At 39.3% G+C, this 17,993-nt stretch overlaps 1 protein-coding gene and 1 pseudogene across 1 annotated transcript in view; one reads left to right on the plus strand and one right to left on the minus strand.

Moving 5' to 3' along the window:
- CR1L (complement C3b/C4b receptor 1 like) overlaps nt 1–7,580 on the plus strand; it is a 72,003-nt gene extending 64,423 nt beyond the window's left edge. Inside the window, 7 exon segments of the mRNA XM_024976607.2 lie at nt 3,936–4,019; nt 4,022–4,103; nt 4,181–4,291; nt 5,774–5,901; nt 6,293–6,364; nt 7,297–7,405; nt 7,407–7,580. Of these exon segments, the coding sequence (XP_024832375.2) occupies nt 3,936–4,019; nt 4,022–4,103; nt 4,181–4,291; nt 5,774–5,901; nt 6,293–6,364; nt 7,297–7,405; nt 7,407–7,563 (743 nt within the window). The 3' untranslated portion in view covers nt 7,564–7,580.
- Nucleotides 7,581–16,129: 8,549 nt separating this feature from the next.
- Nucleotides 16,130–16,975, minus strand: LOC786152 (chromobox protein homolog 1-like; annotated as a pseudogene).
- Nucleotides 16,976–17,993: the final 1,018 nt, after the last annotated feature.

Below are 17,993 nucleotides of genomic sequence, written 5' to 3' on the forward strand. Positions count from 1 at the left end.
AAGTGAAGCCCTAGAATACTGGAGTGGGTAGTCTATCCTTTTCCAGTGGATCTTCCAGACCCTGGGATGGAACTGGAGTCTCCTGCATTGCAGGCAGATTCTTTACCAACTGAGCTATCAGGTCAGCCCTTGCACTTAATTCTTAAAATAAAGGCATGAGGTAATTAATATTCTTTTCATGTTTTACAGAGAAACTGAGTCTTAGACAGGTTAGATAACTGTTCAGGATTATTAAGATAGCAACTATGGGGCTGACTGTGGTTCAGATCATGAATTCCTTATTGCCAAATTCAGACTTAAATTGAAGAAAGTAGGGAAAACCACTAGACCATTCAGGTATGACCTAAATCAAATCCCTTAGGACTATACAGTGGAAGTGAGAAATAGATTTAAGGGACTAGATCTGATAGACAGAGTACCTGATGAACTATGGACAGAGGTTCATGACATTGTACAGGAGACAGGTCTCAAGACCACCCCCAAGAAAAAGAAATGCAAAAAAGCAAAATCGCTGTCTGAGGAAGCCTTACAAATAGCTTTGAAAAGAAGAGAAGCCAAAAGCAAAGGAGAAAAGGAAAGATATACCCATTTGAATACAGAGTTCCAAAGAATAGAAAGGAGAGATAAGAAAGCCTTCCTCAGTGATCAGTGAAAAGAAATAGAGGAAAATAATAGAATGGGAAAGACTAGAGATCTCTTCAAGAAAATTAGAGATATCAAGGGAACATTTCATGCAAAGATGGGCTCAATAAAGGACAGAAATGGCATGGGCCTAACAGAAGCAGAAGATATTAAGAAGAGGTGGCAAAAATACACGGAAGAACTGTACCAAAAAGATCTTCATGAGCCAGATAATCACGATGGTATGATCACTCACACTCACCTAGAGCCAGACATCCTGGAATGTGAAGTCATTCACATTAGGGCCTGAGGAAGAATCAGTACAAACAAAGCTCGTGGAGATCTTGGAATACCAGTTGAGCTATTTCAAATCCTAAAAGAACATGGTGTGAAAGTGCTGCACTCAATATGCCAGCAAATTTGGAAAACTCAGAAGTGGCCATAGGACTGGAGAAGGTCAGTTTTCATTACAATCTCAAAGAAAGGTAATGCCAAAGATTGGTCAAAGTACCACACAATTGCACTCATCTCACATGCTAGTAAAGTAATGCTCAAAATTCTCCAAGCCAGGCTTCAGCAATATGGGAACCGTGAACTTCCAGATGTTCAAGCTGGTTTTAGAAAAGGCAGAGGAACCAGAGATCAAATTGCCAACATCTGCTGGATCATCAAAAAAGCAAAAGAGTTTCAGAAAATCATCTATTTTTGCTTTATTGACTATGCCAAAGCCTTTGACCATGTGGACCACAATAAACTGTGAAAAATTCTGAAAGAGATGGGAATACCAGACCATCTGATCTGCCTCTTGAGAAACCTGTATGCAGGTCAGGAAGCAAGAGTTAGAACTGGACATGGAACAACAGACTGGTTTCAAATAGGAAAAGGAGTATGTCAAGGCTGTATATTGTCATCCTGCTTATTTAACTTATATGTAGAGTACATCATTAGAAATGCTGGGCTTGATGAAGCACAAGCTAGAATCAAGATTGCCAGGAGAACTATCAATAACCTCAGATATGCAGATGACACCACCCTTATGGCAGAAAGTGAAGAACTAAAGAGCCTCTTGATGAAAGTGAAAGTCGAGAGTGAAAAAGTTGGCTTAAAGCTCAACATTCAGAAAACTAAGGTCATGGCATCCGGTCCCATCAGTTTGTGGCAAATAGATGGGGAAACAGTGGAAACAGTGTCAGACTTTACTTTTTTGGGCTCCAAAATCACTGCAGATAGTGATTGCAACCATGAAATTAAAAGACGCTTACTCCTTGAAAGGAAAGTTATGACCAACCTAGATAGCATATTAAAAAGCAGAGATATTACTTTGTTAACAAAGGTCCATCTAGTCAAGGCTATTGTTTTTCCAGTGGTCATGTATGGATGTGAGAGTTGGACTGTGATGGAAGCTGAGTGCCGAAGAATTGGTGCTTTTGAACTGTGGTTTTGGAGAAGATTCTTGAGAGTCCCTTGGACTGCAAGGAGATCCAACCAGTCTATCCTAAAGCAGATCAGTTTTGGGTGTTCATTGGAAAGACTGAAGTTGAAGCTGAAACTCCAATACTTTGGCCACCTGATGCGAAGAGCTGACTCATTTGAAAAGACCCTGGGAAAGACTGAAGGAAAGATTAAAGGCAGGAGAAGAAGGGGATGACAGAGGGTGAGATGATTGGATGACATCAACAACTCAATTTAAATGGATTTTGGTAGACTCTGCGAGTTGGTGATGGACAGGGTGGCCTGGCATGTTACAGTTCATGGGGTCTCAAAGAGTTGGACACGACTGAGCGACTGAACTGAACTGAACTATGGGGAGGACCGGAACCTAAGTCTACCTGATTTTAGAGCCGTGAAAACAAACAAACAAAAAAACTAGTCTATATATTTGAAGGAGTGAGGGGTTTAGTGCAGGCAGTAAGTGTTAAAAGGGCAAGAAGAGCTAAAGGAGGCAGGAAATGTTACCAGAGCTCAGAAACCTGCCATTTCCTCTGGACTAGAGCACAGGTGCCTGAAACTGTCAGTGAACAGGTATTTCCTTCAGCTGCTCATGTTGCAGAAGCTGCCACTGCTGCCAGAAGGTAGCTGAGGTTGCTGGAGCATGCAGTCATTGCCATTGCTGGAATTAAAGTTGCTGCTACTAAGAAAGAGCCATCAATTGCCACTTCCTGAGCCCGTCTACAAGAATGACTTCTATCATCTTCCTGCCTTTTAATTTAGTATATATGCCTTCAACTGTCAGCTTAACCAGGACACAGCTGGCAAGAAAGACAATCAATTTTAGCTTTCAGGCTTGTAGCCTCAGCAGCCAAAGGAGAATGCAGAAGTGTGAGGCTTAGTCAACAGAGATTTAACAGCATGGTACTTAAATATCACACCACAGTGCACTTATTAATCAAGGGAAACAAGGGACTGATGAGCCCTGAAATTCGATATTACAACATCAGAGTATTTACAAAGTCCTTAAAGGGGTAATTTATTCTAGTGCAATGCCCCATTTTATTCTTGAGAAAGCTAAAGTCTAGGCTGAGAAACTGACCTGATTTAAGCCAAGCTGAAATGACTTTTCATGTTACTACAGTTTTACGTAATTTAAGAGATTCAAATGTATTCTGATTCTGGGTTCAAACCAACTGTATATAGAGACAGAGACTCAGATACGAATTATGGTATAGAATATGCAGCCTTATTGTGAGGACTGTAGGCTTTTCAGAAGATTTCACTCAATGATTCTCTTTTCATTGGAATGAAATGAATGGTTGAGGAGGACTTGGCTCTATAGAGTGCAGAAAGGAGACTGATTTTCTCTGCCAAAACATGGCAGGTGGACACTGCAGAGTTGGAAAGAGATGTCTGAATTTTGTTGGTCACAGCATAGTGTGATAGGTGATTGGGCAACACGTTGGATGAGATTTGAGCACAAGCAATTCTTATTGCCAAGAAGGTGGATGTAAATTGGTGATGCCTTTCTAGAAAGGAGGTATGAAGATATAAAAATCCATCAATCTAACAACTGTATATTGAGTGAACAGTGATATCAATAGAACAAAATGTGGATGGGAACTGTCTGCTATGTCATTTCAGAAGTATACTTTAGGTGGAAAACCATGAACCGAGGATGTCTCAGTTCTAGTCACTGTGCTGCAATGTATCAGTTCTTTTAACAAGACTCTCTTTCTCTGTTTAAATTTGCCATCAATAAAATGTTAGTCTACCACAACTGTTAAAACTATAGACATATGGTTATGAGTCTCTTGGCTAGCTCATCAATGAGGAAAAGTTATTTTCACACAATTAAGAGGACTTTGTTTCTCTTTCTCCAGTATGTCAGCCACCTCCAGAAATTCTGCATGGTAAACACACTCCAAGCCACAAGGATGACTTTTCTCCTGGACAGGAAGTGTTCTATAGCCCAGCTATGATCTCAGAGGGACTGCTTCTCTGTGCTGCACATCCCAGGGAGATTGGGGCCCGGCAGCCCCCCAGTGTGCCTATACTCTCTGGTTTGCAGATCAGTCTCTTTGTCCCTCATGGGAAAATCTCATTCCTGGTGTTTTTTTTTTCCCCTAGTGAAATTTTGTGCTGACTTTCTGTACTAATTTCCTAATGGAAGTGTACTCTTTGCACTTAATTTCCACCTTGGAGCAAAAGTATCCTTCATTTGTGATGAGGGATGAGTGTGAGCTGATTGGCCTGCTGAACACTGAAACTGAACTTCATTTAAAAAAGGGTTTAGTGTGATTTGGAAAAAAATAAAGGAAATATTCAGAGGTATTAAGTTTGGGAAGTGTATATGGAAAGTAAGAGTGAAGAACAGGTGGAACTAGTAACATGAGATATGAAGGAAAACCTGAAACATAAATTAAATGGCAAGTTCAAAAACACAAGTACAGCTACTAGTTATGAACATATATAGGTGACACATTAAGTGAAGAAATCATAGTCTCCAAGCATTAAAGAAAAAGAGCAATTTTCAGAGATCCAGAAAAAGATTGATATGTGGGAAAAGCTTATTAAAAATAACTGAGATCATTTAAGAATTATTTCAGAAATCTTTTAACCATCAAAAGTAAATTTTGTAGTAGGAGTGAAGGTATAATTATAGTTCTTCCAATCATATGTCACCTGGTTAGTAACAGGCTAAGGGCTCTGAAATGGGATTATGGTGGCTGATGTTAATGTTTTAACTAAAGTCATTCACTTGTTTATCAGCATCTTAGACCCATCACAGCATGCACATCTCTACATGGGAAGTATAAAGCATGAGCCATAAAACACCTGATCTCAAAATGTTCCAAAGAATCCTTGCCAGCAGCCAAATACCAGCACCTAATAAATTTAGGAACCATAATAAATTTAAGCCACCAGTCTTACCTGGTGGCTCAGTGCTAAAGAATCCACTTGCAATGCAGGAGATGCAAGAGACATAGGTTCCATCCCTGGGTCAGGAAGATCCCTTGGTAGAGGAAATAGCAACCCACTCCAGTATTTTTGCCAGGGAAAATCCCATTGACAGAGGAGCCTGATGGGCTACAGTCCATAGGGTTGCAAAGAGTTGGGCATGACTGAGTGGCTGAGCACACACACACTCAAGGGTTCAACATACATTGAGAATTTTGGAGGATTTTCCAATCTCCTTTCATTTTTGCTCCCAGGATATTCACAGTTACTCTTTTGTAGCCCAACATGCTGTTGTGAACTTTCTACATCACCACCACAAATATAGAGATAAATGAATAGTCATTGTTCTCTTTCCAGATGTTCTTTGCTTTATTAATCCAAACTGGCAGCTGCTTTATTAGCTGTTCCAGTGCCTACACTTGGAGGATGTTTTATTCTAACAATGACTATGAGACGATTTATCAGCATGGGATGCTCAGAGAGAGACTGATTTCTCTGAGTCTGGATCCAGGATCAAGGAGATGGCAGCTATGCTACAAATGCCTTCTTCATCTTTGGCTGGGTCTGTATAATGTGACCATTCAACTGTGCTTTGCTGTTATCCCTCACCATTCCGGAAGCTGTGACTTTTCAAGACTGATGTGGTCTCCGCACCCCTGCCACCTGCTGGTTTCGGATCCTCAAAATGATGAGATTTTTGCAAATAAAATGGCATTTTGGTTGAAACTGTTCCCATATTCACAAATATTTACTTCCTTAGATTCCAATTAAAAGGCAGTTCTGCTAGTTACTGTGTCTTGGTTGGAATGGAAAGCCTTTGAAATAGCAGTGCTTCAGTGAATGTGCATAGAAGGGATAACAGGGAAGGCCTATCTCTCCCTTTAATCTGTTTGTAACTTGAGTCCTGGCCTCTCCAGCAGTTGTTTCTCTGTTTTCTAATTCTAATTATTGACAAGTATTTGCTTGTTTTATGAGTATTTTATTGTGATTCAATTTTTTGTAATTCACTTTCAAGTTCATCACATGTTTTGGGAACCATCTGACCAGGCTCTGCCATTTAGAATTCTTTGTTTAACATGATAAACCCTGCTGTAGTTTGCCTCTAAATCAGGAAAGATTAGCTAATGTGAAGCTTTGACCAATTTATTATTTTCTTCATTTTTGGTTAATGTCATTGAAGTACTCTATGGTTTTTGCATTTGCTAATATACAAGTATAAAACATTCATTCATTTAATTCAATTTATTGAGTGTATACTCTGTGTTTGCTGTTCTTCCAGGCACTGGTGTTATAGCAGTGAACAAGAGGAGCAAACTCCCTGTCCTGTGTTATTTATACTTTAAGTGGAGAGGCGGCACAAGAAAGAGAAAAAAAAAATTAAAGTACTTTTTATGGAGATGGTAGATCAAAGCAGTGCAGGAATAAGGGGAAAATGGGGAACAACATTACACAGGCTGAGCTGTTTGCTGCTGCTGCTGCTAAGTCGCTTCAGTCGTGTCCGACTCTGTGCGACCCCATAGACTGCAGCCCACCAGGCTCCCGTGTCCCTGGGATTCTCCAGGCAAGAACACTGGAGTGGGTTGCCATTTCCTTCTCCAATGCATGAAAGTGAAAAGTGAAAGTGAAGTCGCTCAGTCGTGCCCGATTCGTAGCGACCCCATGGACCGCAGCCCACCAGGCTCCTCCATACATGGGATTTTCCAGGCAAGAATATTGGAGTGGGTTGCCATTGCCTTCTCTGGGCTGAGCTGTTTAAGACTCCTTAAATTCTCAGAACTTGTATCTAGGTAATTATGCTGAAAGATTCAGCAACAATAAGCTGATTATGAGTCTCCAATATGCAATGATTAGATGATTAGTATATGTGGAATATATATGTAGAAATCTTTCCTGAGAATGTAAGCTCCTTGGAAGACAAGGAATTTATCTATGTTTTTCACCATTTTATCACCAGACCCTGATGAATGGCTTACACAGAATAAGTACTCAATTAATATACATTGAGTAAATGAATGACTTATCCTCCAAGAGATTCTTTTGCTTCTTTAAAAGTTTTGGTACTTAACTAAAGGTGTAAATTTCTCTATTCAGAATACTTAAAAGCCTGGACTATTCAGGACAAACAAATTCTTTTATACAGTTTTGATTAAAAATTGAGATTGAAATCTCAGTTGATCTAGTCCATTCTGTGTTTTTAGGTAGTACCAACCATAGCACCCTATGACTGCAGATTACCTCTGGTGAAAACTCTTCAATAAAACATACCTTTTACTTTCTTTCCAGAAATTTTATGTCCACATCAACCTGATATCCTTAGTTGGAGACACAGAGGAAAACCTCTGGAAGCCCTTCCTTTCAGAAAAGAAGTCAGTTATATGTGTGACCTGCATCTAGAAAGGGATGAGCTTCAGCCTCACTGGGGCAAGCACCATCTCCTGCACCAGTGACAGTCAGGGGAAAGGAATCTGGAGAGGTCCTGCCCCTCGCTGTGCACTTCCAGCTTACTGCACACTACCTCACATTCCAAAAGGCTTCAGAATATCTAAATAAGACTCTCCAAATTTTTGTAATTACAAGGTGGTGCTTATTTGTGCACTTGACAAAATTAAATGCCAAATCAATCATAAATAGTTTTAAGAGACATCAACATGTAAGATTCTGATGATCTTTGGTTCTAGTCACTCAGTCGTGTCCCTCTGTGACCCCATGGACTATAGCCCACCAGGGTCCTTTGTCCATGGCATTCTCCAGGCAAGAATACTGAAGGGGATTGCCATTTCCTTCTTCAGGAGATCTTCCTGACCCAGGGATCGAACTAGGCTTCCTGCCTTGCAGATTGAGGAAGCAGGTGTTGTGCTATACAATACGTCCTTTTAGATTATTTTATTTATATATTTAACTTTATCAGGTGTTGGTTGCAGCATGAGGAATCTTTGTAGGGTCAGGTGGGGTCTTTTTCTGTGTGCACAAGCTGTTTAGTTGTGAAGCCACGGCTCAATAGTTGCTATGCTTGGGCCCCAGAGCACAGGGTTTCAGTAGCTGTGGTATGCAGTCTTTCTAGTTGTGGCACGTGGGCTCCAGAGACACATGCTCAGCAATTTTGGTGTTCAGCCTTGTTGTTTCATAGTATGTGGGATCACAGTTCCCCAATCAGGGATGGAACCTGAATCCCCTGTATTGCAAGGACAATTCTTAACCACCAGACCACGAGGAAAGTCCATCTAATTATAATTAGAAGCAAAATGTTGTCAAAGAATAGGAACTGAAAGAAAATATCATTGAACCTAAATTGGGGTAAATTGACCATCTTCATAAATTTTGGAGAGAAACACAGACAAGCAGAAAACAAAGCATGCAAAATTGCTATATATAGCCTATTTGGCTGGAGAATGCTGTGCATTCCCTATAGAAATTGGGCTACATTGTAAACTAAACACAAAGATTGTTTTAGCCAATATGGGCTATGTGTGTGCATGCTCAGTCATGTCTGACAGACTGAGCCAGACTTTCTTCTGTCCATGTAATGTTTCAGGCAAGAATACTGGAGTGGGTACCCATTTCCTTCTCCTGGGGATCTTCCTGACTCAGGACCAGAACCTGAGTCTTTTGCATCTTCTGAGTTGGCAGGCAGGTTCTTTACCATCTGAACCAAATTCTAAGTGAATAGAAGGCTGACTTGCCCCTTGCTGCTGCTGCTGTTGCTGCTGCTAAGTCGCTTCAGTCGTGTCCGACTCTGTGCGACCCCATAGATGGCAGCCCACCAGGCTCCCCCTTTCCTGGGATTCTCCAGGCAAGAACACTGGAGTGGGTTGCCATTTACTTCTCCAATGCATGAAAGTGAAAAGTGAAAGTGAAGTCGCTCTGTCCTATCCGACTCTTAGCAACTCCATGGACTGCAGCCCACCAGGCTCCTCCATCCATGAGATTTTCCAGGCAAGAGTACTGGAGTGGGATGCCATTGCCTTCTCCAGACTTGCCCCTTAGCTTTACACTAATTTCAGATGTTGAAGTTTTCCTTCTCTGGTGAAAAGAAAAAACAAAAAACAAAGAAACATAAACTGAATGAGAACATGCAAAAGAGTGTATTTCTAAGGTCTGGAGAAGGTTTCCTAAGGTAATCAACACCACAAAGACATGAACGTTCAGAAAGTGAAGACAGAAGGAGAAAGGAAATTGTTGAAGTGACTCTTTCACATAACATATTCACTTCTGGAAATCTCTGAAAGAAAAGAGCGGTTCTCAAAAGAAACAGACCAAGAACAGACACTCAAGTCATTTTTGTCCTCACTCTTCTCCAGAAACACCATGGTTTCAACTTGGAGTTTCCTAATGTGCCTGTTTACAAATACAGAGACCTAGTTTAGAGTCACTGAATTAACAGAGAGAGGCAATCATCTAAATTCTGAGATTTTTTTTTTTTTCACCAGACTGAGGGCAAAAGGAGGAGAGGGAGTTGGAGTATGAGATGGCTGGATGGCATCACTGATGCAATGGACATGAACTTGGGTAAACTTCGGGAGATGGTGAGGGACAGGGAGGCAAAGAGTCAGACATGACTGGATGGCAGAACAATAACAACCTGTACTGAGATGGCAGCCATAATTTTATCAGGGAGATTTTTTAGACTGGAGATCTGCCATACCATCTTCATATTCATTTGGCCTTTGGTAGTGGTGGTTTAGTCGCTAAGTCATGTCCTATTCTTGTGACCCCATGGACTAGGAACCTACCAGCCTCCTCTGTCCAGTAGGTTTTATTTATAAGGGGAAACTCCTTGAGCTAGAATCTAGTTATATCTAATATTCAAGTTCTAAGTTAAAAAAGAAACTGGCAATACAGATCAAAATATATCCTGTAAAGGGTAAATAAATTGAAATATATTGAAAATGAATCAAATTTTCATATTGAGGATAAGTATTTAATTATGTTGAAGAGAGGATAAATTGGTTTGCAAATCAGACAGAATTGTCTGGGTGCAGAATTGTATCTAGCATAACTTTCACTCTATGAAAAAAATTGAAAGGGAAGAAGAGGAGAGCTCAATAGAAACTAAAGGATAAATTATCAAAACAAAGTGGAAATGATTTCTATTTTTCAAAGTATATATATATTTTTTGATTTCCTGCTAAGTGAATACAAAATGAGTCTTTACTCATTGAGCCTAGAGCTATAAGCACAGGGTTTTAAAGCTAAAGCTAGACTTTTATTCAACATACATGTCAAACCATGTTTTCTTATAATAACTGTAGATTTGTTGTTGTTGGTTTCATTTTGAGGAGATATTTATTACCTCATTGTTTTGCAATGCCCTTCCTAGGAATCAGACCTAGAAAGCTAGTGATTGCTTCTAAGTTTCAGAAAATATCTTGAGTTCTGCATTCATGCTTATAAGCCCTCTACTGTTTTCTTTTTTTTTTTTTTAATTTAAATTTATTTTACTGGGGTTTTGATGCACTGAAGTACACAGACACCAAACCAAGTGGAAGCTGGGCAGAAACACTCTCTCTGTCTCCCTGAAAATGTGAAATATTGAATGGAAGCTGTCTTTTACAGTAAATGCTATAAATAGAAGGTCCAGATAGCAAAATAGACTTCCAGATAGTTTGCTTTCTAATGGATACATGCTAATGGAAATTTCCCTTCAAAGATTACAAGGACATTATCTTTCCAAAATAAAAGTTTATTTTGTGTGACCTCAAATCTAATACTAGAGAAAGAAGAATGGCATTAGATATCTTTTTTTTAACTCTTATGTTCTTGAGTTTGTGGTCCCTAGGTCACTGTAATGCCCTAGATCATTTCCAATTTGCTAAACTGAATATCCAAACCAATGAAACTGAGTTTCCCATTGGGACATCATTAATATATGAACGCTATCCTGGGTATCACAGGAAATCATTCTCTATCACGTGTCTACAAAGTCTCACATAGTCAAGTGCCAAAGATGTCTGTAAATGTGAGTAAACCCATCACTGGAGTGTTCCCACGGTGTCAAAGTATCAATAAGATCATATACAATTTTTCCAAATTTTAGTGATAAGGCAATTTTGTCAAACATGTGCAATCAGGCAGATGTAAGAGTTGGTCTTACAGGTTATCTCTAATAATTGGTTGAAATGCTTATTTCATAAGAAAGTTTCAAGGAATATTTGCAGGAAAACTCCATTTGTTACAGGGAAATAAATAATGAATTACTCAAGATAAGGAAAAAAAATATTTTAGGAGATGCAAACTGTTTGAATAACCAAGAAAGAAAAATTATACTGGTGGGACACAAGTCCACAAGTAACTTTATATTTTAATAAGAAATTAGAGGCAAATCTAGAGTGGAGATCTCTTTGAAAGTGATGCTTAGTGGGTGGCTAATTCTGAGGCAGTCTGGTGAGGTTCTGCAAAATGTAAAAAATCTACAGAACCATCAGAATTGCATGTGCTCTTCTGAAAGTAATAGTCAGATGGGAATAACTTGTTATACACTATCAAAAGTTCAGATTAGTCTGCTGCTGCTGCGAAGAGTCGGACACGACTTTCACTTTCAGATTAGTCTACCTGACTCCAATTCTGTTTCTTTCCCAAGGAAAATCATATTAAACTCCCATGAATGGTGTGGCTCACATAGATATAGACAGCTACTTGGATCCAGAGTCAATTTTTCTTGTAATAGAGGGTGATTTGCAAGCAACAGCTCTTGGTTCAAGAGTTGCAGGACAGAAATTCTACTTTCTGGGCATATCCCAGAAAGGAGGACTAGGCTGTTTCCATTTGCTCTTAAAAAGGTTGAAGACAGATTTTCAACGCCTAATTGAAATGAAGAAAGGTATGATAAGATCTGAGGAAAATTCTGTATCCTTGCCGGAAACCAGAGCAGTGCATACAACAAAAGTTAGGTATTCACTAGGTAGAAAGTAAGAAAATGAGAAAATGTGGAGAGGGCACAGGCAAACCACACATGGAGCCAGAACCCAGAGAAGACATTGCTGTAAGAAAGAGATCATGAAGCAGCTGTGTAGAAAGCAGATCTTAAAGGTGATGTCACTGCTTGTTTGCTAGGGCTGCCATAACAACGTGTGACAAACTGGGTAGCTCAGAACAACAATAAATTTTATTCTTCTACAGTTTTGAAGTCTAGAAGTAAAAAATCAACATGTCAGCAGAACATGTTCCCTCCAAAGCCTCTGAGGCAGGATCCCTTCTTGATTTTTTTTTCCAGATTATATTAATCTCAGGCCTTCCTTGGCCTTTTATACATCACTCGGGTTTTTGTCTCTGTCTTCCCATGGCCATCTTTTCTCTGTGTCTGTATCGTCACCTGGCACTCTCCTCTGTGTGGGTCTTGATGTCCAAGTTTCTTTTTTTTTAATAAGTACTCCAATCTTTTCAATTAGGGCCCATCCTAATGACATCATATTAATGTGATTATGTCTACAACTACCTTATTTCCAAATAATGTCACATTCACGGGCATTGGGGATTAGATTTTCAACACACATTTTTAGGGAACACTATTCAACCCACAACAGAGATCCCGTGAAAATGTCAGACTTTATGTTTAGTGGGCAGCAGCCCCACCTTTGGTGTTCACTGTTGCTCAGCATATGGTGCAATCTCAATCTCACTCCCAGTGGGAGCCACTGAACTAGTTAGAGAAAATTGGTGAATCTATACTGTCCTGATGAACACCCCAAAATAGCTTATGGCCTTCAGCAACTTCGTTAACAAAGACTTTACCGATCATAGAATCTATAACCCAATAAAATAAAATTAGGATAAATGTAAACACTTCTTTCTCCAAGTGCAATGTATACATTCTCTGACAGTACTCTCTTTTTTGTGTGTGTTAGTGAATAAGAGTGACCTTCTCAATGGTATAAAATAAAAATCATTGATCTTATGATATATTACAGGTTTGCATATGAACAAAAAGCACAAATATCAGACTAAAAAAATCTGAATAAACACACTGAATATTGTAGAAAATTGGAGACTAATAAAAAAATTAATCAAATTCTCCTAGAATTAAGCAAAAGGAGAAAGAAGAAAAGAGAAGTTATGTATAAAAGAGTAAGATGATTCAAAATATATGTAACAAAAGTTCCAGAAGGGAAAACAGTAAGTCCATACCTAGCCATTACTAGAGAATATTCTGTATCTCAGGGAAAAATGAGAAAAAAAAAATTGAGTGCAGATGGGAAATTAATAAGAATAATATCTGCAAAAGAAATTAATATACATTGACATCACATCAATCCTTCACAACACTAATTTGCAGAAGATAGATTTTCTAATGTTTTATTAACATCTAGAGACTACACATGTACATTAGAATATAAGCAAGGACGCAAAAATAACACCTGTATACTTTCCAGGAAGCATACTTCCTGGGAGAAAGAAAGATAAATTCATGCAATCGTAAGTATTTTTAAAGGATAATGATGAGTACTGGTGAGGTAGAAAATTGGCAAAAACAAAACTGGCAGAAACAAATTTCGAAGAATGTTATATTTTCAACAAAGTTGTAGAAGTAAATACAGTAACAGAACTAGTTGTTAAATAGTGAAACTTTGCAATGTAATAACAATTTGAAAACAATTTCTAAAGTCATAAACTATATCCATAAAACTAGAAAATGAAAGAAAAAAAACCCCACAGGCTACACTTTTATTATATAAGAGATGGATTGTTGCTGATGTTCAGTCACTAAGTCATGTCTGACTATCTGAGACTCCATGGAGTGTAGCACACCAGGCTTCCCTATCTCTCATTATCTCTCCAAGTCTGAACAAGCTTATGTCCATTAAGTTGGTGATGCTATCCAACTATCTCATCCTTGGTCACCCTCTACTCTTTTTGCCTTCAATCTTTCCCAGCATCAGGGTCTTTTCCAATGAGTCAGTTGTTCTCCTCAGGTGGCCAAAGTACTGGAGCTTCAGCTTTAGCTTAAGTCCTTCCAATGAGTATTCAGTGTTGCTTTCCTCTGGGGTTGACTGGTTTGATGTCCTTGTTCTGCAGGAAACTCTCAAGAGTCTTCTCCAGCACCACAATTCAAAATAACATCAATTCTTTGGTGTTCAGCCTTCCTTATAGTCCAACTCTCATGTCCATATATGACTACGGGCAAGACCATAGCTTTAACTAAAATGGACCTTTGTCAGCAAAATGATGTCTTTGCCTTTTAATATGCTGTCTATGTTTGCTTGTTTTCTTTTTCTTTGTTTTCCCTTTTTTAAAAAATTTAAATTTATTTATTTTAATTGGAGGCTAATTACTTTACAATATTGTATTGGTTTTGCCATACATGAACATGAATCATTGTCTATGTTTGTATAGCTTTCTTTCCAAGAAGCAAGTGATTTTTAAATTTCATGGCTGCAGTCACCATCCACAGTGACTTTGGAGCCCAAGAAGAGAAAATCTGTCATTGCTTGCACTTCCCCACCTTTTATTTGCCATAAAATGAAGGGACCAGATGCCATGATCTTTTTTATTTGAATGTTGAGTTATAAGCCAGCTTTTCACTCTCCTCTTTCACTTTCATCAAGATGCTCTTTAGTTCCTCTTTGCTTTCTGACATTACAGTGGTGTCATCTATATCTAAGGTTATTGATATTTCTCCAAGCATTTTTTTATAAATCTATATAGCTTTATTAAGACAAAAAACTGACAGTGTTGATATGAAGTTTACTTTTAAACAAAAGTTTTCACAGAAACCTAACACACATTGCTCAGATGGTAAAGCATCTACCATGGGTGACCTGGGTTTGATCCCTGGGTTGGGAAGATCTCCTGGAGAAGGAAATGGCAACCCACTCCAGTACTCTTGCCTGGAGAATCCCATGGACAGAGGAGCTTGGTAGATTACAGTCCATGGGGTTACAAAGAGTCAGACACGACTGAGAGACTTCACTTTTCACTTTTTTTTTCCTTTCTAGATGCAGCTCTAGACGATGTCAAGAACTGATGGATCTCATGATTCAAGACAGCATTTTGAATTTTAGTTCATTCTTAGGATTAAAAAAATTGTTTTGTTTTAAAGTCAACCACTGCCCCAGTATGAAAATTAAATCTTCTCCTGAGACCAGGGCTTTTGAAACTCTTGAACTTGTGCTGAACCCTGCCACCAATAGTTTCAAAGTTAAAAAAACAGAGGCTCCAAGAGTTTTCGAACCTATGAGCAATGGCCCTTGTCTTTCCCTATTCACCTCCCTCCTATACTACTCTCTACCCTTCCCTAAATACTTCACCAGTGGCTTGGATGGAGAAGCTGATATTTATAACTTCAAAATAGGAAAAGAAAGGCTTGTCAATTTCATGAATTAATACCTCTAAGACAGAATGATCTACCTGTGTATACACTCCAATAAGACTTTTTCTCCTCAACCAATTTCCATCCCCCAAATGGCAGCTTTGGTAGCTTCTTAGTCCTTTGTTGGGAGCAGCATTAAGCTCAGGCAGGGAATACCTTGGCTTCTAAGTTTCAGGCATTCACAGCTTTTAAACAGTCTCTCACAGTCCTCATTTAGGTTGCCAATGACATTTTTTGAAAGGATACAATATTATGGACACAGAACCCAATTATCATTAGTTGTTCTTGCCTTTGCTTCACCATTTCCCCAAATCTTAACAAGAATTATCCTAACCCATCTCCCTTCTTTCCCACCCCATCCCACCCATCCCAAATAATACACCAGTAATAGACAAAAGATACACACATGCCACGCTGTAAAAATGTGGAGTTAACATTATCGGGAAGAAGGCTGTGTGGGTTGTGGAGACACTCTTTGAAGATCTACAGTGTCTCTTGCTCTCCCATATCCCATTCTGCATTTTGTCCTTCATAGGAGGCCCTCTGCTTTTTTCTTTTTTCTTTTTTTAATTTTATTTTATTTTTAAACTTTACAATATTGTATTAGTTTTGCCAAATATCGAAATGAATCCGCTTTTTTCTTAAGCAAAGTTCAGAACAGGCTGCCTTGAAACACCGACACTCCTTCCCCTCCACCAGGATGGGTGTGCAAACTATACAGCACTGAATGGCTTTAAAGCACTTGGGCTGCTGTAGGGCACAGAAACTATACTGGCTCTTCAAAGGACATCTTCTCAAGCCACCTTTATGGTGTCAAGACAAGTAGAACTCCTTCTTTCCCCACTTGAAACCCCCAGTTGGATGTGACAGGGGCTGGTATTCAAGAGAGTTAATTCTTGTCATTTTTTTGTCATCATCCTCTTAGGGGTAAGAATGCCATGTCAGCCTTTCCTCATAGAAGGGTATGACAACTTGTGCACACTTGACATTGGCTTCCTTGGCAGGGACCAGGTCATCCTTATTAGAGTTCATTTCATCAGGAACATGAGTTCTCCACTGGAGTCTGTGTCTCCAGTAATCCACTCTGGTTTCAAACCCCAGCCAAAGCCTTGTGGCTTTTCTGACTCTTTTTTTTTTTCTTCTTTGGTTTGCTCTCCTCCCCCTTATCTTCCGAATCAGAATCAGCTTTGTGCTTGCCTCCCTCTGATTTATCTGTCTTGTGTTTTTTTGTGACTGCAGAAACTCAGCAATGAGGTCAGGGCAATCTGGGTTCTCTTCTGGCTCCCAATGTGTTATCCTCATCTGAGAACCCCTTCCACTTTAGGAGATACTCCTCTTTGCCCTTTACCACTTGACGGTCTAGAACTTTTTCCATCACATATTCTTCTTCTTCCTCTTCTTCTAGCACCTCCTCCACTTTTCTTCTTGTTTTTTTTTTTTTTTTTTCCCCATAGTTCCTGCCAGCTTTCTGGTATAAAGGATACTGCTGCTCGGGTCTTGCAGTCATCAACCCTCCCTACACTGGTTCAAGCATCCAGACTATCCCGTCCATCCTCTTCCCAATTTACTATGTCGCCTCTCCAGCCCAATCCCCCAGCTGTCCAGCCAACCCAAGTAGTATTGTCTTAGTCTATTCAGGCCAGAGAGCGGCCCTCCTTATCCCGGCAATCTTGATTCCAACTTCTAACTCTTCCAATCTGGCATTTTGCATGATGTACTCTGCATATAAGTTAAATAAACAGGGTGACAGCACACAGCCTTGTTATACTGCTTTTCCAATTTGTACCAGTCAGTGTTCTATGTAGGGTTCTAACTGTTGCTTCTTGATCTGCATACAGATTTCTCAGAAGACAGGTAAGATGGTCTAGTATTCCCATCTCTTTAAGAATTTTCCAGTTTGTTGTGACCCATAGTCAAAGGCTTTTACAAGTCAATGAAACAGAAGTAGATGATTTTCTGGAATTCCCTTGCTTTTTCTATGATCCAACGGATGCTGGCAATTTGATCTCTGCTTCCTCTGCTTTTTCTAAACCCAATTTTTACATCTGGAAGTTCTCGATGCAAGTACTGCTGAAGCCTGGCTTGAAGGATTTTGAGCATAACCTTACTAGCATGTGAAGAGAGCACAATTGTTCATTAGTTTGAAAAATCTTTAGCACTACCTTTCTTTGAAATTGGGATTAAAACTGACTTTTCCTGGTCCTGTGGTCACTGCTGGGTTTTTCAAATTTGCTGACATACTGAGTGCAACACTTTAACAGCATTAGTAGTATATAATACTTTTAGTATTATATCTCAGTGGGAATTCCATCAGTTCTACTAGCCTTATTCATAGTAATACTTCCTAAGGCACCCTTAACTTCACAATCCAGGATGTCTGGCTCTAGGTGAGTGATCACATCATTGTGTGTGGTCTTTAACACTTTTCTGTATAGTTCTTCTGTGTATTCTTGCCACTTCTTCTTAATCTCTTCTGCCTCTTTTAGGTCCTTACCATTTCTGTGTTTTATTATGCCTGTCCTTGCATGAAATGTTCATTTGATATCTCCAGTTTTCTTGAAGAGATCTCTACTCTTTCCCATTCTATTGTTTTCCTCTATTTCTTTGCATTGTTCATTGAAGAAAGCCTTTTTATCCCTCTTTGCTTTTCTCTGGAACTCTGCATTCAGTTGGGTAT

Source organism: Bos taurus, chromosome 16 (genome assembly GCF_002263795.3).
Source record: "Bos taurus isolate L1 Dominette 01449 registration number 42190680 breed Hereford chromosome 16, ARS-UCD2.0, whole genome shotgun sequence".
NCBI lineage: Eukaryota > Metazoa > Chordata > Mammalia > Artiodactyla > Bovidae > Bos > Bos taurus.